General features: G+C 45.0%; 1 protein-coding gene across 4 annotated transcripts in view; it reads left to right on the top strand.

Moving 5' to 3' along the window:
• Positions 1-22,428, top strand: part of LOC124031805 (ephrin type-B receptor 2-like) — an 83,678-nt gene that overhangs the window by 50,516 nt on the left and 10,734 nt on the right. The window contains exons 3-11 of one of the 4 annotated variants that reach the window (XM_046343485.1): positions 2,284-2,968; positions 10,443-10,598; positions 11,951-12,286; positions 13,333-13,457; positions 13,570-13,732; positions 13,906-14,079; positions 14,741-14,854; positions 15,451-15,698; positions 21,775-21,990. In XM_046343485.1, the coding sequence (XP_046199441.1) occupies positions 2,284-2,968; positions 10,443-10,598; positions 11,951-12,286; positions 13,333-13,457; positions 13,570-13,732; positions 13,906-14,079; positions 14,741-14,854; positions 15,451-15,698; positions 21,775-21,990 (2,217 nt within the window). Of the gene's footprint in view, positions 1-2,283; positions 2,969-10,442; positions 10,599-11,950; positions 12,287-13,332; positions 13,458-13,569; positions 13,733-13,905; positions 14,080-14,731; positions 14,876-15,450; positions 15,699-21,774; positions 21,991-22,428 lie in introns of all 4 variants that reach the window. The other 3 variants (XM_046343483.1, XM_046343484.1, XM_046343482.1) reach the window with 3 other exon arrangements.

The raw sequence follows: 22,428 nt of genomic DNA, 5'->3' as shown, positions 1-22,428 counted from the left end.
CCTGATAAACCCTGACCCTAATGGTCGACTATCTAAGGCATGAATAGGGATAGGCATATCCACAGGAACAATAGGGATCCCTAAACTATGAGCTAGATTTTTATTAATGAAATTCCCAGCCGCACCTGAATCAACTAGTGCCTTATACTGGGAATGCAGTGAAAAATCAGGAAAAAAGACAGAGACAAACATTAGTGCAGCAGAGGGCTCTGGATGAGAATGGTGCCTACTCACCTGGGGTGACGCCAGAATGCCCTGCCTGTCCTCTCTATTCCCAGAGGAACCAACCCGGCACCGACCAGCAGTGTGCCCTCTGCGACCATGAATGGTGCTCAAGCGGGAACCCCCTCCGGTCTCCCTGCGCACCATCACTCCCAATTCCATAGCTTCGGGAGAGAGGGTGCGCGAGGATGGAACAACCAGACCCCGATCTAGACGTCCACGAGTAGCCAGCATGTTGTCCAGCTTGATGGACATGTCCACCAGCTGGTCGAAGGTGAGGGTGGTGTCTCTACAGGCCAGCTCCCGACGGACGTCCTCGCGTAGACTACAACGGTAATGGTCGATCAGGGCCCTGTCGCTCCATCCAGTGCCGGCAGCCAAGGTCCTAAACTCCAAAGCAAAATCCTGTGCACTCCTCGTCTCCTGCCTCAGATGATAGAGAAGCTCACCCGCTGCTTTGCCTTCGGGTGGGTGATCGAATACTATCCGGAATTGATGGGTTAACTCCTCAAAATGGTCCAACGCCGCATCCTCCCTTCTACACACAGCGCTGGCCCATTCCAGGGCTTTCCCGGTGAGGCATGAGACGAGGGCGTAACTCTTCTCACGGTCAGATGGTACTGGGGAGGCCGTGGCTAGATATAAGTTTAGCTTGAGGAGGAAACCCTGGCAGCCGGCAGTATCTCCGTTGTATCCCGTGGGTAGGGATAAATGGATCCTCGATTCCGGAGAGGAAAAAACGTTCACGGGAGATTCCGGTTGTGGTGGTGGTGGCGCTGGAGAAACTCCCTGTCTCTCCCAGCGAATCATTTTCTGGACAATGTGCTCCATGACGGAGCTGATACAGTCAAGCTCCCTCGCTTGTTCCTGAACGCGTTTGTGACAATACAGAGGCGGATGCAAGATGCAAGCAACGATGGTTTAATGATTACAATTTATAGCAGCAACAGGACAGACAGACTGTACTCAGACGGAATCCGACCTGGGACTAGAGCGCATCTTCCGGTGATAGCGTGCTGAGAAATCCAGGGGAGTGTGTCCGGATGGGAAGGAAGGAGCACAGCAGATAATCCACACAAGGGCGGCGAGAGATGAGCACTGACACACGACACAACCTCAGGGAAGTAACGACACAACCTCAGGGAAGTAACGACACAACCTCAGGGAAGTAACGACACAACCTCAGGGAAGTAACGACACAACCTCAGGGAAGTAACGACACAACCTCAGGGAAGTAACGACACAACCTCAGGGAAGTAACAACGATCTGACAACAAGAAACACTGGTTACAGAACATATAAAGGGAAGATAAGTGGTTCCAGCTGGCGCAGACAATCAGGCCGAGATTGGGAACCACGCCCACACAAACACGAGAGAGAGAGAGAGAGAGAGAGAGAGAGAGAGAGAGAGAGAGAGAGAGAGAGAGAGAGAGAGAGAGAGAGAGAGAGAGAGAGAGAAAGAGAGAGGGAGGCAGTGGATTCATGAACCGTGACAGCGTTCCTCCAGGTCCATGGGTATAGTGTCTTCTCCTGCTGACTTCATATATATTGGTTCAGAGATTCTGTATCATATTCTGAAGTCGTGACATAGGGGCAGCAATATATCCAGTCATAGGTTGCAAAAGGCCCCAAAACAGCATGTGTGAACCCCCCCCCCCGATGTAGTTGGTTAGAGTTAATAATTTATTTCATAAAATAAACTTCTAAGCAAAGTGAATTGGGGGAAATTTGCCTACGTGTGCCTTTCATGTAAAATGTAAAAGTGGGAGCTGTCTGAGGAATTGCGATGTTGTTTTGTTAACTCTGCTGAAGGAAGATTGCCCTGTCATACTGAAATCAATAATTCATAAAGTGTGTGATGCCAGGAAGATAAACAGTGTGAAAGCTGTGAGCCAAGTGATACATCAACTGAATCTTATTGCACGTTTATTTTGACATTAATCATGATATGTGTTCTTTGTTTTTTTTAAAGACCAGTAATCAAAGTAATTCAAATAATATGATGACTTTTCACTGGTCATGGATGTTAAACTGACCTCTTGCTCTGTCTGTCCCTGGCAGTGGGAGGAGGTGAGTGGCTACGATGAGAATATGAATACCATCCGTACCTACCAGGTGTGCAATGTCTTTGACAACAACCAGAACAACTGGGTCCGCACCAAGTTCATCCGCCGGCGCGGCGCCCAGCGCATCCACGTGGAGATTAAGTTCTCGGTGCGCGACTGCAGCTCCATCCCCAGCGTCCCCGGCTCCTGTAAAGAGACTTTTAACCTGTACTACTACGAGACAGACTCGGACACGGCCAACAAGGTGTCCCCGGCCTGGATGGAAAACCCCTGGATTAAAGTGGACACCATCGCAGCCGACGAGAGCTTCTCCCAGGTGGACCTGGGCAGCCGGGTGATGAAAATCAACAGGGAGGTACGGAGCTTCGGCCCAGTGTCACGCCAGGGTTTCTACCTGGCATTCCAGGACTACGGCAGCTGCATGTCGCTCATCGCCGTGCGCGTCTTCTACAGGAAGTGCCCCCGCGTGGTCGAGAATGGCGCTGTGTTCCCTGAGACCCTGTCGGGGGCGGAGAGCACCTCCCTGGTGGCGGCGCGGGGTGTGTGTGTGCCCAATGGGGAGGAGGTGGATGTGCCCATCAAGCTCTACTGTAACGGGGACGGGGAGTGGATGGTGCCCATTGGGCGCTGTATGTGCAAGGCTGGGCACGAGGCGGTGGAGAACGGCACGGTGTGTCGAGGTGAGAGCTGCTGATATAATGTGTTTACTGCTACTGCGGACTGTTTTGCCTTGGGGTAATTGACTTATTGAGATTAGTGATAAGCCAGAGGATAGAGACTTGAACAGATGTAGGATCTTAATTTGGATTATAATTAATAGGCATTTTTGTAGCAGCTGATACTTTTTTCGGAAGGGAAAATCAAGTCTGAAATTTCTAAGTGGAAATTACAAACTTCAGAAGCTTTTTTACATGTCAAATGCACTACAAGTTTCAAATTTAGATCCTACATCTTTAATGCATATACCTTTGGTTTACTAACTTACAGCAGAGTCTCTAAGGGAACGCAATTAGTGCCCGGAAAGATGGGTCAAGAATGTGCTGTAGGGGAGAGTGTTGAGGGTAATTAGAGGTGTCTTTAAACCATAGACCTATGTCCCAGCCTTGCATTCAGCGAGATATCACTTTATGCCAAGAAAGCACTATCCTAGTGTCTTCCCTTACCCTAATGTATTTCTGTGATGAGTGAAGAAAGGAAGAGACAAGGAAAATGTCTGACACACACACAAATCCCTGCCTATTTGATTAGAAATATCAAGCAATGCTAATGAAGCCCTCAACGACCTTTTCTGCCGTGTTTCACAGTGTGAAGGTTTCTTTGGGGAGGAGGGACACTTAAATAGCCAGAGGTAGTCAATGATATCACTGAGCCTTAGTCATACTGTCACACAGCAGTGACTCCCCTATGTTGTTAAATCTGGTTTAGTCATCCAGGAAATCATTACTCAAGAGTCCATTTTGATGGTAATTTGACCACTGGATGATGACAGTGACTTCACATCACCAGGCACCTTCATACTCACCCAGCTTTTATACAGTATAAAGCCCATAGCCGACAGATCTATTAATGCCCTATGCTTCGTGTTTTTTTTATTTTTTTGTTTTTTTAACCTTTATTTAACAAGGCAAGTCAGTTAAGAACATATTCTTATTTTCAATGACGGCCTGGGAACAGTGGGTTAACTGCCTGTTCAGGGGCAGAACAACAGATTTGTATGTTGTCAGCTTGGGGGTTTGAACTCGCAACCTTCCGGTTACTAGTCCAACACTCTAACCACTAGGCTACGCTGCCGTTTATGTTAGGCATTTCATGTTAGGACAAGAAATGCCCTATGTTCTGGGGAATAATGACCTGATTAGAGAGTGCATTAGTCCCAAAGACAATCGCACAGCAAAAACTGCGAAACACTTCGACTGGCTACTCAACATGCTCTAGGGTCAAGCTCTCGAACCTCACCCCGTCTTCCTCTCTCCCATGGAGGGCAGTGAATCGTGGGAGTGTAGCCCTTTGGATTCATTTCAAGCCTGCAGGGGAAAGAGGGACCTTATTGCTGTAACAAGACATTCAATAGGTACATGCATTTGTCTAGTTGGATGAATGGACATGCAAGGTGGAGAAATGAGCAACGCTCATGCCCAGCCCACCTCAGACCTTCCCCTCTTTCCAGTCATAGTTGTATTTGTGAGGCGTAAATTCACTTGTCACATATTTGTTGCTTTATTGGTTTCTTTCATAAGATCGAAGCGAACACTCAAACTCTTGCTTGTACAAGCACCTTTTCCAAACTTCCAAAGTTATAACCCTATCAGAAAAATGCCAGTCCCTTTAAAAAAAATGTACCAACGTGCTTCAGATGGGTTTGGATTGTCACATTGTTAAATGATTTGCTTCCTAGACAATCTTTTGTTGGGTAAATATACACGGCAGGCATTTACTCTGTCAAGTGGGGAAGTCAGAGTTGTGTCCTGCAACAGTGGATGTTGTCCTCTGGGTTTCGGCTTCTACTGAGCATTCAATGGTCATTGAACATAATCAGAGAGCGAGAACTCACTTGCTGCCCCCAGTGTATTCAACACCAGATTTACAACTCTTACATTGTAAATTACTCTTACATTGTAATTTTATTCTGTATAAAAAACAATAACATTTGTAAAGAGAGTACACTTAGTTTTATGTGAGAGATTAAATGTGCATGACTCTGTACATGTAACATAAGCAACCCCCTGTAGTATTTACCCCTCTCTCTCTCTCTCTCTCTCTCTCTCTCTCTCTCTCTCTCTCTCTCTCTCTCTCTCTCCACCTCCAACAGACACATGGCCCTATGTAATTCTGGGCCACACTCAGATTATTGGGACATCATGGTTCTTGCGTGTAAAAGAGTCATTTGAATCAAGCCACTGCAAATGAAGTCTTCTGAGAATAGAATTCTGGGCTATGTTAGGGCAGACCCCCAAGCTCAAGCAATTACTAACGGGTCAGGAGTCCTGGAAACGCATGAGGGGAAAAGACTGTCCTCTCAATTTACCGCCAATCCTACAAACATGGCGCATTAAACTCCCTCAGAAACCGAGTCATCCACATCCACATCTCTCTCTCTCCCTTTCCCTCTTCCTCTCTCTCTTTCTCTCTTTCTCTCTCTCCCTTTCCCTCTCTCTCTCTCTCTCTCTCTCTCTCTCTCTCTCTCTCTCTCTCTCTCTCTCTCTCTCTCTCTCTCTCTCTCTCTCTCTCTCTCTCTCTCTCTCTCTCTCGCTCCCTCTGTCCTCCCCCTCTCTCTCACACACAGTTGATAAGTTATTTTTACTTAACCACAGTGTTAAAAGATTCACAGGGTGGTGCAGAGGAGACAGAGTGGTAATGTTGTGGGCAACCTAATGTTGGATAATATTGATTTCAGTCCGACTGCTACTCCTGAACTCAGCCTCTCTTAGACAGGTGTCTCTTCTTCATTTCTGACAGAGCCTCTTCATGCAGACTGTGTGTGCATGCATGTGTGCACACGTCTATGTGTGTGCGGGGTCCTATTTATAGCCTATATGGTCGGGAAACACAAACAGCTTCTGGCTCTAATTAGGAGAATGGCTCCGTAGAATGTTGGCGATGTTGTCAGTGTCAATACATGGCAGTGGGTTGTCTCTGCCTGCTACTGGATCAAAGTCAGGCACTGTTCACAAATTGACCTTTGCTACGTGTGTACAGTTTTGTTAAGCCTTTGATAAGGCCAAAGTTAAATTCTACTGCTCCACATCAGGCTGACTCATTCTTCATTTGGTTTTGTCAAGAAGAATTGTCTCAAAGAACATGATTATTCAAGTGTTTTCAGTTTCAAATACTACTTCTGTAGTATCACATAATGTGAGCCAACTCTTGAGAGTTTCACAGTACAAACACTTTTAAATCTATAGATAGATATAGATATTTAAAACACTTTTAAATCTATAGATGTTCATACCTTCCTTCTCTCACATCGGGATTTACGGTGTTACCGGCTTAGTACAGAAGGGGCTCTATTACCATAATGGTAACAATATTAGCACTTTGTAATAGAGAATTTCCATGGAGGCTGCTAGCTAAATATGTTAAGGAGCGGAAACCAAAATACACAAATAGCAAAGACAGACCAATCAAGTTATAGTTATACATATATAGGTAGGAGCTACCGAATGTCATTTTTGGTGGGTTTGGACATTTTCAAGCAAATGTGAACGAAAGACATTGTGCAAATGAAATGAACAAGTTTGGACGCATGCTTGTCTGAAGGAAGGACAGAACTGTGCACAGACTGTTTCTCTGTGGAGTCTGGGAGTCGCTAATGCAAGGAGCCTGCCTGCTCTGCTCGGCGAAGAAGACAGGGAGAAGCAGACGGCCCAGAACAGAGAGGAGAACAAACGCAAGGAAATCAAGCTGCAGTTGCAGCTGTACAGATAACTCATTCAAAGGGCTTTGACTTCTCAAACATGGCAGAAAGCGAACACATTATGATGCCCCGTGCACCTTATTAATTCAGCCACTTACTTAGATAACTAGCAAGTTGAACTTAAGGGTCGCCTTAACTCAGAATTCTTTGTTTTTTTCACACAGATTCTTTTTTTAAGCGCAGATCTACAATACAGATCTTCTTATTGGACATTTTTGCTCAGCATCAAACACATTTTGTGCTTCATTTGCACTTCTGCACTCGTTTGAGAATTCACAAGTTGGCATTCTATCAAAAGACATCACTTTGACTGATGTGTAGCCACTTTTCTCCAGTACTTTTCTCGGTGTAGCCAGCCTACTTTTCCCTGGTAAAATGGCAGATTAACTTTAAGCGAAACATTAGGAAATATAGCTGGTTACATTAGTTCTGTAATAAACATTAGAAATATAATGGTCTTGCATCTCCCCTCTCGGATCAGTTTCTCGGGCGTCGGAGAATGCCAAACACAGCTGAATAGATATACACAAGAAATGACAGTTTGGATCAACCTAAAAAACTGGTCACAAGTAAATTAGTTAGGTTTTCTCAATTTAAAAATGCTACATTTGTTGAAACCAAATATATACAATTCATTGCCAATTGTTTTATTTGATTATTACCAAACCGATATTTCAAGTTGCAACCTATTTCTTTCAACACTCATTTCCGTTTTGGTTAAACCTAATAAATAACAAATACAATACAATATATAATGTAAATACAACCCATTTTTTTCATCCTGTTCCAAGTTCACTTTTTAATTTGGATTTAACTATTCACATGTATTCAATTGCGTTACAAGCTATTCAATAAATTAAAGTTGGTTCAATAACTTGAAATAATGTTTCCAAACAAATTCTTTACACAAGTCTTCCACATTTAGTACCACAATATCGTAACCAAGCATTGGCTACCTTAATATAGACACCTTATCTGGCTCTTTAGTATCACATGCCAGTTGTTGTTTTCTTTACCAGTATTTCCAGCATTATCCACTACTGTAGGTCTGCTACAGGTAGAACATCCTAGGAAATATTATTTAATTGACACAAGCTGTCTCCAATCAGTCAATCAATGTCTGGTTGTGTGTGAATTTGTGGTTTGGGGGGATCGCCGAACAAGTCAGCCACACTACCTGTGTTGCCATCAATGTGACGTTCTACCTGCTAGACAAGACCAATCGAAATTAACCCCCCCCCCCCCACCCCTCATTATTTCAATTCACAGGATAGAAGATAGAATGCGTCAGCCGTCGAGAATTGAACATCTACGAATCTTGAGCTTGGATGCTGTCATTGGACGTGACACAACGCGGGCAGTATAGCAGCTTTCATTGATTTCAAAGGAAGTGTTCCCTCAATGGCTGATGGCTGATGGCATTGCTGGATGCCCGATGGCTGTAGTGTAGCAGTGCCGTAAGCCAGGGGAGGCGTAGCTCTATGAATCTTAATTGCGCTATGCTTATTATTTGGCAGGAAATACTTTTTGTAGATCAGTGATTCTACACCTCACTTTGCTCAAGTGAAGTTGTAGCTAAAAATGTGTAAATCAGGGGCAGTTGAAGGGGAGTGCGCCCTCATTGGGGAAACCCATTCTAGTTATTATATTTCTGTTTGGAGGGTCCAGGGGCTGGGACGACGACACTGTGGCCTGAAATATTGATATCTGAGTATCACAGATTGTGTAACTATTTATTTATTGAATGACCCCTTATTAGCGAATTGTCAAATCCTCTCTCTCCCACTTCAATCCTCCTTCCTCTCAGTCTGGGTCTAGCCATGGGTGTTCCCTGGGTCCCTCTGTCAACAGACTCTTTCTTTTGTGTCGTCACACTGGCTGTCCTTTGACTGCCTGGGATTCCTGCAGCTTCTCATTGTGGCAAGTAGAAGATAGGACAGTTAGTCAAAAGACGGTTTCGGACCTCTTGGTAAATGAGACAAAAACTAAATGAATTCAATAACAACAAAAGACAAACACTGTTTCAATACAAGAGAACAATGTAAAGTTATCCTCCGAAAAGGGTAGAAAATATACTACTGTATATATTTTTATCTCCCACTGTCCTGACACAGACTGGCTAAATGCACTCCAGAGTGGACGTGGATGGACTGCCACATGTATGCCAGTGTCAGACAGTCAGAGACCACGTCCCAAATAGCACCCCATTCCCTTTGCACCACTTTTGACCAAAGCCCTATGGGCCCTGCCACCCTGGTCAAAAGTAGGGCACTATGTAGGGAATAGGTTGCCATTTTGGACAGATCCAGAGAGTTGAGGAAGTGGCAGACAGGCATTTAATTACTTTCACACCATCTTGATTGGATTAGCTTGCAAAGCTGGAGGCTGCAGGAACCTTCACACACATCATTTAGCCCTTTAGAAGACACCGTACATGGTGTTGGTAGGATATTGGTTAGCAGCATTTGTTGATCGGAACAAAGGTTTCTACACATAGACATTCTCAATGTCGGCAATCATGGAGGAGAATGAATGATGGAGCGCATTAGCCGTTGGTAGTGATATGAGGATTTGGTATAGATACTCCTCTTTCTCTTTATCCCTATTTCAACACATACTCCACAGTTGTAGAATATGTGTAACCCCACATATTGTCCCCTACACTCTACCACCCCTCTCTCCCTATCACACACCAATTGCCTTTTATGGTATAGCCATTCAATTCCAGACCTCCAGATTTCAAAATCTCTTTGACTATGCCTCACTCTGTTCTCCCAGAGTTTCAAATGCCATGAGACAAAAAACCTGAATAGCAACAAGCCTCTGATTCCTGGAAGTTGTATTTTATTAACCATATGTGGAAGGACATGCCAAAGGTAATGTGTCTGTGTATTTCAAGACCAATATTTTATGATATGTCTGGGAATTTGTCTTTCAATCGACTCTGTATCCTTTTTTCTCTCATGCCGTCATATTGTATAATGTCTGGAATTGAATTTATGTCACTCTTAAGTATAACAACTTAGGTTATGAATTATCTCTCCCACTCCCTCTGTCTCTTCATGTCTCTATCGCCATGCTGTGGTGTTATGTGTTGCCTTCTTGCTCTGTTGTTGTCTTAGGTCTCTCTTTATGTAGTGTTGTGTTGTCTCTCAAATCAAATCAAATCAAATCAAATTTTATTTGTCACATACACATGGTTAGCAGATGTTAATGCGAGTGTAGCGAAATGCTTGTGCTTCTAGTTCCGACAATGCAGTGATAACCAACAAGTAATCTAACTAACAATTCCAAAAAAAACTACTGTCTTATACACAGTGTAAGGGGATAAGGAACATGTACATAAGGATATATGAATGAGTGATGGTACAGAGCAGCATACAGTAGATGGTATCGAGTACAGTATATACATATGAGATGAGTGTGTAGACAAAGTAAACAAAGTGGCATAGTTAAAGTGGCTAGTGATACATGTGTTACATAAGGATGCAGTCGATGTTGTAGAGTACAGTATATACATATGCATATGAGATGAATAATGTAGGGTAAGTAACATTATCGTGATGTGTGTTTTGTCCTATATGATGTGTGTTTTGTCCTATATTTATAATATATATATATATATATTTAATCCCAATGCCTTTTGGTAGGCCGTCATTGTAAATACGAATTTATTCTTCATTGACTTGCCTAGTTAAATAAAGGTAAAATAAAAATACATCTGTCTTTCTCCTCTGCAGCGTGTGGCTCAGGGTTCTTTAAGCCTTCCCAGGGCGACCACCAGTGTCTCCAGTGTCCCATCAACAGTCGCATCACCAATGAGGGGGCCACCAACTGTGTGTGCCGCAACGGTTACTACCGCACCGACTCAGATCCCCCACTGATGCCCTGCACCAGTAGGTTCCTGGTTCTTACAGTACCATTCACTCTCCATAGGGGGTGCTGTAGCCCAGTGTTAAGGACAGACAGTGGAGATTCTCATACTACAGCTTATTTAGTAGGCTTTTTGTGTATTTAAGAATATAACATTTTGCAGCATGCACATTTACATTTTGACTAATGAATTGACAAATGCTCTCAGGACATAATGGGCCAATATTAATTTGTGAACTGAGTTTTCGATTTTAATTTACTAACAGAATCTATCACCTCACCTCTAAGAATTTAGGCCTAATGTGCCATTCACTATAGATAAAAGCACCTGTCTAGCAAAGACAGAATTAATCTGATATATTTTGTGCATATTGCAATGAGCACAAACAAAACTGCCAACCTATTCAACGACCGCTCTTTTAACAACACTCCAGCGCCGCCTGTATATTTTCACATAAGAAATACCAAAGTGATGCATACTTCTAGGTGCCCCGTACCCGAGTGAAAAACACGGGTTATGCTTCATCCTGGTATGTGGTAGCCCTCTTTTGTATACGCACTGAACTGGTGGAATGTCCCTTCCATTCTCTTGGTGGAATGTCCCTTCTATTCTCTTCCATTGGTGCAACAGTCCGAAAAGGACCTCAGAGAAAATAGAGAGATTTGCATAAGCCTGTCCCTTATGAGGAGGGCAGCTGTTTTAGAATGTGAAAACATGGCCTGCGTCCCAAATGGTACCCTATTGTCTTTATAGTGGACTACTTTTGACCCTGAGCCCTATGGGTACCCTATTATGGGCCCTGGTCAGAAGTAGTGTACTATCAAGGCAATATGGTTCTATATGGGACGCAACCAGGGCCACAATGGCTCGGTGGCCCTCAGCAGTCTCTTTCTGATTGAAGAGGCAGAAATGAGCGTGCATGGGCATTCTTTGTGTCTCTCAGATTCCGACAGGACGCTAACTAGCTAGCTCACTGCTCTTTTCACTGCTCTCTCTCCCTACTATTGAAAATGTTAATCTGACGCCTGATGGGGTTGAATAGAGCTCATGAAAATACTTTGGAGTCTTTGAATTTAGTGTCCGAATAATCAGCTACGGTGAATACTTTCTGTTCAGTTGAAGTGCAGAGACTGTAGTAACGTACTGTACACTACTCCAACCACATAGAGGTCATTTATTACAGAGTTAACCAGTAGTCAACCACTCTGATCCTGGAGAGCTATAGTACAGGGTGTGGGTTGGGTTGAAATCAAACACTGCACCCCCTGTTGCTCCTCAGGACCAAGGTTGATGATGACCCGTGTCTGGAGTATAGACCTTATTATCAGTGACCCTCCCTAAACTCTTCCTCGTATCCCACCTCTTCCCTGACAGCCATCCCCTCTGCGCCCCAGAGTGTAATCTCCATTGTGAACGAGACATCCCTGAGGTTGGAGTGGAGCGCACCGCGCGATGGCGGTGGCCGCGAGGACGTGGTCTACAACATCATCTGTAAGAGCTGTGGAGGGGGCCGGGGAGGCTGTACCCGCTGCGGGGACAACGTCCAGTTCGTCCCCCGCCAACTGGGCCTGACAGAGACTAGGGTCCACATTAGTGACCTGCTGGCCCACACGCAGTACACCTTTGAGATCCAGGCAGTCAACGGGGTCTCCGACCAGAGCCCCTACTCGCCACAGTACTCGTCGGTCAAAATCACCACCAACCAGGCCGGTAAAGGAACCAATAGCCACAGTCCTCTACAGCAATTAATTCACTCTTCTCCAACAGTACTGTGTTCAAGTGTGAAGTTCAGTGGAGAGAAATGGTCAGCAGTGTGTCCAGTCTGGCAAGGAGTGCCATATTGCACCGAATAGGTTTAGATATTTTGATGGGCGAAACAATCCATCATCCGGGTGTTTTCCAAGGGCAAGATCTGCATAAGTACATATATACTTCAGTTGGTACAAACCATGTCCGTGTAAGGATGCTTAAGTAATATTTATGATGTCTGCATGAGATAGAGGATATTCCAGAATAATTCAGTGACAGAATGATTTGGCACCTTTTATTAGCGTTGAGTAAGTTGCACTGCGTATTGGGCACTTGGTATACAGTATTCAGACATGACATTCAATGGACTGGGTGTTAGGCAGTGTTGTTATTGGGGTCAGGCTATCAGTTGAAACTCTCTGCCCTTGACACTGTAGTCTTTTCCCCAGTGCAGTAGCTGTCAGTCCTAATTACTGTCTGGGCTGGGACTGTAAAAAGACCAAACTCAGGTTCCCATGAACCCCAGTGTCTCTGGGGCTGCTGGGACCTGCAATTACAGACTGTAAGGAGAAGCACTAATATTACATAAACAGGCCCTCATTAAGCCCTCATTAACGAAATGCGTGTGTGTGTATGTGTGTGGGTGTATGTGTGTGTGCGCACATGCCTGTGTGTCTTTGCCTACTGAGTGAATATTTCACCCCTTTGAAAACAAATACAATATTAGTATTTTCAGAGCATGGATGACTGGAATAGTACTTAATAAACCGCCTCCGATGTTCCTGGCTCTCAGTTCCTTCAGCACAGTACAGCCTTAGAGACAGGGTGCAGGACCAGGTACAGGCTGCTGCCTCATTAGTCTAGTTCTTGATTGGCAGTTGGGATATTAAAGCTGTCTGCTCCCGAGTGTTGTGGTGTTGTCACTTACCTTAACCCTTCTATACCTGTCTATCTGAACCTGTATCTCTCTCTCTGTCTCTCTGTCTCTCGCTGTCTCTGTCTGTCAGCGCCATCGGCCGTGTCGATTATGCACCAGGTGAGCCGGACCCCCGACAGCATCACTCTCTCCTGGTCCCAACCTGACCAGCCCAACGGCCTCATACTAGACTATGAGCTGCAGTACTATGAAAAGGTAACGTCAGTTGACAGGTGTTACTACTGTGTTACTGCTGTAATTGCTATTACTGTAAGCTTGGGGAGCATTTGGACAGTGAGCATATCCAGTCTTACACTGTGTGTTCCAGAGCATGGCAGAATGGAACTCATCAGTGGTGCGCAGCCAGACCAACACAGCAGTCATCCGGGGCCTGAAGCCCGGCGCTATATACGTCTTCCAGGTACGGGCTCGGACCGTGGCTGGATTCGGACGTTTCAGCGGAAAGATGTTCTTCCAGACCATGACCGAAGGTATACCGTTTGAACCAAACCTCGAACCAGCGAATAGTATTTTTTTTCCCCCCCAGACACTTTTGGTGCTCGCCCGCTAAACGGTATGGTCCCAAAAGTGCAACATTACAGAGTAGGCCAACCTCGTAGAAGGTAATAACCAGAATGGGGTTTATTTTGTTGTGTACTTGCAGAAGAGTACAAGTCCAGCTTTCAGGAGAAGCTCCCCCTCATCATTGGCTCCGCCGCTGCAGGCATGGTCTTCATCATCGCTGTCGTCGTATTCGTCATCGTCTGCAATCGAAGAAGCTCTGAGAGACCAGAATCTGAATTCACAGATAAGCTCCAGCACTACACCAGTGGCCACAGTGAGTAACATGTTTTTACAATTTTTGAATGATCTTTTTTTGAACTAGGATTCATTTAGATATATATATATATATTCAACTTCCAACAGATAAACATTTATCTGTGGCAAATGTGTTGAACGGTGGAGTGAAACATTTGCTTTGGAATAATACTGTCATCCCGGAGACAGTGGGGCTGTAACGGTTAGATGTGGAATACTGGGAGTTCAAAGTTACTACTGTACCTAACTACCTGTAGCAGGTCTTAGCCCAGGCAAGGTTTTAGCTACTGTTGTATGTAGTCCCAATGCGTATCCCCAGGATGTACAGTACCAGTCAAAAGTTTCGACACAGCTACTCATTCAAGGGTTTTTCTTCATTTTTAATATTTTCTACATTGTAGAATAAATGTGAAGACATCAGAACTATGAAATAACACATATGGAATCATATATTAACCAAAAAAGTGTTAAACAAATCTAAATATATTTAATATTTGAGATTCTTCAAAGTAGCCACCCTTTGCCTTGATGACAGCTTTGCACACTCTTGGCATTCTAGTAAAATGGTTAAAAAAATAAAGAAAAACCCTTGAATGAGTAGGTGTGTCCAAACCTTTGACTGGTACTGGATATTATGCATAGCCTCTGTTTTCTTTGTTTCTCCTTCCAAGTGTCTCCAGGAATGAAGATCTATATCGACCCATTCACTTATGAGGACCCCAACGAGGCAGTGAGGGAGTTTGCCAAAGAGATTGACACCTCCTGTGTCAAGATTGAGCAAGTCATTGGCGCAGGTAAAAAATCAACCGGTGAAGGTGAAAACCCTATATACATTACAATATATACGTTATAACACATTTAAAGCTTAGTCCTGGACTAAAAAGCATTCTCAATGGAGATTCTCCATTTAAATCACTTTTTAGTCCAGGACTTGACTTAATCTGTGTCTGGGAAACTGGCCCATAAAGTGTGATATTGATATACACGTGTGTATTAAACCCAATAATACATGTTGTAAGATTGTCTTACATTTAATATATCCAAGTTACAGACCCATATCATAGCACTTGGAAGTTTTATACAGATGTAGGATCTTAATTTGATCCAGTTTGCTACAGCAGGAAAATAATCCTGCAGCAACAAGAAATGTCAATTATTATGTGTATTATAATTAATGGACATTTTTGTAAAAAATAAATAAATGTTAGGGCAAATCAAGTCTAAAATGTTGAAGTGGAAATGACAAACTTTAGAAGCCTTGTTAAACCTTGAATACACTACAAGTTTGCACATTTCCGCAACAGGATGATCAAATTAAGATACGGCATCTGTAGTGATGTATCAGAGCCCTTTGCTGATGCCCAGTAAACCTGAACATATTATTGTTCAGGAGAGTTTGGGGAGGTGTGCAGTGGGAACCTGCGTCTCCCCGGAAAGAGAGAGATCCTGGTGGCCATCAAGACCCTGAAGGTGGGCTACACAGAGCGCCAGAGGCGGGACTTCCTATCTGAGGCGTCCATCATGGGCCAGTTTGACCACCCCAACATCATCCACTTGGAGGGCGTGGTCACCAAGAGTGCCCCAGTCATGATCATCACTGAGTTCATGGAGAATGGATCACTGGACTCCTTCCTCAGGGTCAGTAGGTCAATGGGCCTCTCAATACTCTGGAGAGATCTTTTCTCCTTTCCTTCCTTCTTCCAGACACTTCAGGTTCAAACACAGTAGGTTGCTTTCCCCTGTTTGTCTTTTTCAAATAAAAGGAAAGGTGACTAAGTTAGGAGTGGAGAACCTAAGGGCTGGATCTCTGCCTATTCTCCTGAGTGAATTTCGGAGATAATACATATGACAGCATTTAAATTATACAGTGACCTTCAGAAAGTATTCATACCCCTTGACTTATTCCACATTTTGTTGTTATAGCCTGAATGCAAAATGTATTATTTTTGTTTTACTCATCTACAAAGAATACTCCAAAATGACAAAGTGAAAATATAATTTTAAGCAAATTTGTTGAAAATGAAATATACGTCATTCACATAAGTCTTCACACCTCTGAGTCAATACTTTGTAGATGCACCTTTGGCGGCGATTACAGCTTTGAGTCGTCTTGGGTAGCTCTGCTTTGCACATCTGGATTTGGGGATTTTCCTCCATTCTTCCCTGCAGATTCTCTCAAGCTCTGTTAGGTTGGATGGGAAGCGGCGGTCAACAGCATTCTTCAAGTATTTTCAATGGGTTTCAAGTCTGGGCTTTGGCTGGGCCACTCATTGACTTTCACATCCTTGTTCTGAAGCCTTTCCAGCGTTGCTTTGGATGTATGCTTGGGGTCGTTGTCCTGTTGGAACATAACTCTTCGCCCCAGTCTAAGGTCATTTACACTCTGAAGCAGGTTCTCATCAAGGATTTGCCTGTATTTGACTCCATTCATTGTTCCATCTATCCTTACCACTCTCCCAGAACCTGCCGCTAAAAAGCATCCCTGTTGCTTCACGGAAGGGATGGTGTTAAACGGGTGATGAGCTATGTCTGGTTTTCTCCAGACATAGTGCTTTGCATTCAAGCCAAAGAGTAAAATGTTTGTTTCATCAGACCACAAAATCTTTTGCCTTATGCTCTCACGTGCCTTTTTGCAAACTCCAGGTGTGGTGTCATATGCCTTTTTCTCAGGAGTGGCTTCCATCTGGCTGCACTCCCATAAAGCCTAAATTGGTTCAGTGCTATAGAGACTGTTGTCCTTCTGGCAGGTTCTCCCATCTCAGCCAAGGAACTCTGTAGTTCTGTCAGAGTGGTCATTGGGTTCTTGGTCTGTTATGCAGGTGAATGAGGACCCAAAAGCGACTTGGCGAAAACAGAGTCTTTATTCCAGTAAAGGATAAAAGCAATACTCCTGGACAATCAGAGCAGAAAACAAAACATAAAAAACTAAAATCCACTCGTAGTGACGAGGACAGACTGGAGACTCGACCATTAACTGTAGGTTGCCTCGGGAAGGCACCGACCGTAGCAGACTAAGGCACCTGCTCGCACGCAGCATCTGAAGGTGACAAGACACAACAGGGCGAGACAATGACACAGCACAGCGAACATCAAACAAGGATCCGACAGGACAGAAACGGAAAACAAGGGGAGAAATAGGGACTCTAATCAGAGGACAAGATAGGGAACAGGTGTGGAAAGACTAAATGAGTGAGTAGGAGAATGAGGAACAGCTGGGAGCAGGAACAGAACGATAGAGAGAGGAGAGAGAGGGAGGGAGAGAGAGAGGGATAGAAAAAGGGAACGAACCTAATAAGACCAGCAGGGTGAAACGAACAGAAGGGAAAGCATAATGACAAGACAATATAAGACAAAACATGACAGTACCCCCCCACTCACCGAGCGCCTCCTGGCGCACTCGAGGAGGAACACTGGCGGCAACGGAGGAAATCATAGATCACAAACGGTCCAGCACGTCCCGAGAAAGAACCCAACTCCTCTCCTCAGGACCGTAACGAAAAACGATAAAAAGGGAAACTAGGGTACTACTCTAAAAAAAAAAATGAGACACGGGTAGAGAACTGAAAGCTTTAGAGCAAACAGGACCAAACAGGCCAGGAGAGTAACAACTAGGGACAGACTGAGACACAGCAAGGGCAGGAACAAGAACAGGAGAGATGCGATGGCAGGGAACAGACTGAGACCCAGCAAGACCAGGAGCAGAAGCAGAAAAAAAATTACCAGACTTATTCTGCGCGCAGTCCGAACACGCAGCCACGAAACGGCGCGTGTCACGCTCCTGAGTAGGCCACCAAAACCGCTGGCGAATAGAAGCAAGCGTACCCCGAACACCGGGGTGGCCAGCTAACTTGGCAGAGTGCGCCCACTGAAGAACAGCCAGACGAGTAGAGACAGGAACGAAAAGAAGGTTACTAGGACAAGCGCGCGGCGACGGAGTGTGAGTGAGTGCTTGCTTAACCTGTCTCTCAATTCCCCAGACAGTCAACCCGACAACACGCCCAACAGGAAGGATCCCCTCGGGAACAGTAGAAGCCACAGAAGAACTAAAGAGACGGGATAAAGCATGAGGCTTGGTGTTCTTAGTACCCGGGCAATAAGAAATAACGAACTCGAAACGAGCGAAAAACAATGCCCAACGAGCATGACGCGCATTCAGTCGTTTGGCAGAACGGATGTACTCAAGGTTCCTTTGGTCAGTCCAAACGACAAAAGGAACGGTCGCCCCTCCAACCACTGTCGCCATTTGCCTAGGGCTAAACGGATGGCGAGCAGTTCACGGTTAGCCACATCATAGTTACGTTCCGACGGTGACAGGCGATGAGAAAAATACGCGCAAGGGTGGACCCCATCGTCAGTATCGGAGCGCTGGGACAGAATGGCTCCCACGCCCACCCCGACGCGTCAACCTCGACAATAAACTGTTTAGTGACGTCAGGTGCAACAAGGATAGGAGCGGATGCAAAACGCTTCTTGAGGAGATCAGAACAACAATCATACGACCGGTGAGGAGGAAGGGAGTTGGTTCTGGACCGACTGAAGACCGTGCGCAGACCATGATATTCCTCCGGCACTCCTGTCAAATCACCAGGTTCCTCCTGTGAAGAGGGAGCAGAACAAACAGGAGGAATAGCAGACATTAAACACTTCACATGACAAGAAACATTCCAGGAAAGGATAGAATTACTAGACCAATCAAAAGAAGGATTATGACACACTAGCCAGGGATGACCCAAAACAACAGGTGTAAAAGGTGAACGAAAAATCAAAAAAGAAATGGTCTCACTATGGTTACCAAATACAGTGAGGGTTAAAGGTAGTGTTTCACATAATATACTGGGGAGAGGACTACCATCCAAGGCGAACATGACCGTGGGCTCCCCTAACTGTCTGAGAGGAATGTCATGTTCCCGAGCCCAGGCTTCGTCCATAAAACAGCCCTCCGCCCCAGAGTCTATTAATGCACTGCAGGAAGCTGCCGATCCGGTCCAGCGTAGATGGACCGGTAAGGTAGTACAGGTACTTGACGGAGAGGACCGTCTAGTAGCGCTTATCAGTCGCCCTCCGCCTACTGATGAGCTCTGGCCTTTAACTGGACATGAAATGACAAAATGACCAGCGGAACCGCAATAGAGACAGAGGCGGTTGGTGATTCTCCGTTCCCTCTCCTTAGTCGAAATGCGAATACCCCCCAGCTGCATGGGCTCAACGCCAGAGTCAGTAGGGAAAGATGGTAGTGTCGGAGAGAGGGGAGACACAGTTAACACGAGCTCTCTTCTATGAGCTCGGTGACGAAGATCTACCCGTCGTTCAATGCGAATAGCGAGTTCAATCAAAGAATCCACGCTGGATGGAACCTCCCGAGAGAGAATCTCATCCTTAACCTTAGCGTGGAGTCCCTCCAGAAAACGAGCGAGCAACGCCGGCTCGTTCCAGTTACTGGAGGCAGCAAGAGTGCGAAACTCTATAGAGTAATCCGTTATGGATCGATTACCTTGACATAGGGAAGACAGGGACCAGGAAGCTTCTTTCCCAAAAACTGAACGATCAAAAACCCTTATCATCTCCTCTTTAAAGTTCAGATAATTGTTAGTACACTCAGCGCTTGCCACCCAGATAGCTGTGCCCCACTGCCGAGCCCGACCAGTAAGGAGTGATATGACGTAGGCAATCCGAGCTCTCTCTCTTGAGTATGTGTTGGGTTGGAGAGAGAACACTATATCACACTGGGTGAGAAAGGAGCGGCACTCAGTGGGCTGCCCAGAATAACATGGTGGGTTATTAACCCTAGGTTCCGGAGGCTCGGAAGACCCGGAAGTAGCTGGTGGCACGAGACGAAGACTCTGATACTGTCCTGAGAGGTCGGAGACCTGAGCGGCCAGGGTCTCAACGGCATGCCGAGCAGCAGACAATTCCTGCTCGTGTCTGCCGAGCATCGCTCCCTGGAACTCAAGAGTAGAGTAGAGAGAATCCATAGTCGCTGGGTCCATTCTTGGTCGGATCCTTCTGTTATGCAGGTGAATGAGGACCCAAAAGCGACTTGGCGAAAACAGAGTCTTTATTCCAGTAAAGGATAAAAGCAATACTCCTGGACAATCAGAGCAGAAAACAAAACATAAAAAACTAAAATCCACTCGTAGTGACGAGGACAGACTGGAGACTCGACCATTAACTGTAGGTTGCCTCGGGAAGGCACCGACCGTAGCAGACTAAGGCACCTGCTCGCACGCAGCATCTGAAGGTGACAAGACACAACAGGGCGAGACAATGACACAGCACAGCGAACATCAAACAAGGATCCGACAGGACAGAAACGGAAAACAAGGGGAGAAATAGGGACTCTAATCAGAGGACAAGATAGGGAACAGGTGTGGAAAGACTAAATGAGTGAGTAGGAGAATGAGGAACAGCTGGGAGCAGGAACGGAACGATAGAGAGAGGAGAGAGAGGGAGGGAGAGAGAGAGGGATAGAAAAAGGGAACGAACCTAATAAGACCAGCAGGGGGAAACGAACAGAAGGGAAAGCATAATGACAAGACAATATAAGACAAAACATGACATGGTCACCACCCTGACCAAGGGCCTTCTTGCCCATTTGCTCAGTTTGGTCGCACGGACAGCTCTAGGCAGAGTCTGGGTAGTTCCATATTTTTCCCATTTCCCAACAATGGAGACCACTGTGCTCTTGGAAACTTTCAACACTCTGTAAATTGTTTTATACCCTTCCCCAGGTCCTTCTGTAGCACAGTTGGTAGAGCATGGCGCTTGTAACGCCAGGGTAGTGGGTTCGATTCCTGGGACCACCCATACGTAGAATGTATGCACACATGACTGTAAGTCGCTTTGGATAAAAGCGTCTGCTAAATGGCATATATTATATGCCTCACCACAATTCTATCTCTGAGATCTACAGACATTGTATTGGATTTCATGGTATAGTTTTTGCTCTGACCTGTGCTGTCAACTGTGGGACAATATATAGACAGATGTGTTTCTTTCTAAATCCTGTCCAAACAATTGAATTGGTCACAGGTGGAATCCAACCAAGTTGTAGTGACATCTCAAGGATGATTAAAGGGGTGTGAATACTTGTGTAAATGAGATATTTCTGCATTTAATTTTCTATAAATTTGCAAACATTTCTAAAAACACGTTTTCACTTTGTCATTATACGGCATTGTGTGTAGATGGTGAGATATTTGTTTTCAATTTATTTTGAATTCAGGCTGTAACACAACAACATGTGGAATAAGTCAAGGGGTACGACTACTTTCTGAAGGCTCTGTATCACAGTAACCAGACAGTGGATAAGTATCTCTTATCAACTACAGATTTTTCAACTACAACTATGTTTCTACATCAAGAACAGAATGAATTCAAGAACACAGTGGCTGTCTCTCCTCTGCATCAACACTTTATAGCTTTCTTGTTTTTGATTCGCTGTAGTGGGTCCCTCCGGGCTGGGCCCAGGTGTGAGGTGTGTAGAGTTGGCTTAGTTAGATCAGGTGATCTCACAGATCCAGATGAGGATTAACCAGACGCTAAATTCTGTGCGGCTAACGACGCCTGGAAACTAATATGAGAACCAGCCTTTTTGAGAACGTGTACCGTATGCCTGTGCACATTTCAGAGAGCATAACACATAACATAACAAACATAGCATAACATAGCACAGTATAGCATAACGTAGCAGTATAACATGTCTGTATTGTTTTAGCAAAATGACGGGCAGTTCACAGTGATCCAACTGGTGGGCATGCTGCGTGGCATAGCAGCGGGCATGAAGTACCTGAATGACATGAACTACGTGCACCGGGACCTGGCTGCCCGCAACATTCTGGTCAATAGCAACCTGGTGTGTAAGGTGTCGGACTTTGGGCTCTCGCGCTTTCTGGAGGATGACACATCAGATCCCACCTACACCAGCGCCCTGGTGAGTGTGGCTCTGTCCCAATATCCATACTTCCATACTGTGTAGTATGGAGCAATGTATTTTGGGCATGTTAGACCCCACAAACACCAGTGTCCTGGTGAGTATGGCTCTGTACCAATCGTAGGAATAGATTATATTTCTATGGTTCCAATATACAGACTAGAATACCACTTATTATGAGGCAATGTATTGGGCGTGCATTGTAAGTGGTATGCTAGTATGGAGCTGTATCAGGTTTAAGATTATACATACAGGATGCATGCGAAGTCTAAAGTGGGTTCTTCTTCTCGTCTCCGTCCTTTCATCGCCACTGATTTCCAAGTATAGGACACAGGAAAGCAATATCACAGTTCCTTTAAGGGATACTTTGAGATTCTGGCAATGAAGGCCTTTATCTACTTCTCCAGAGTCAAATTAACTTGTGGATACCATTTTTAT

Source organism: Oncorhynchus gorbuscha, linkage group LG03, assembly GCF_021184085.1.
Source record: "Oncorhynchus gorbuscha isolate QuinsamMale2020 ecotype Even-year linkage group LG03, OgorEven_v1.0, whole genome shotgun sequence".
Classification (NCBI taxonomy): Eukaryota; Metazoa; Chordata; class Actinopteri; order Salmoniformes; family Salmonidae; genus Oncorhynchus; species Oncorhynchus gorbuscha.
The sequence above is the reverse complement of the archived record's forward strand: the minus strand, read 5'-3'. Positions and strand labels throughout refer to the sequence as shown.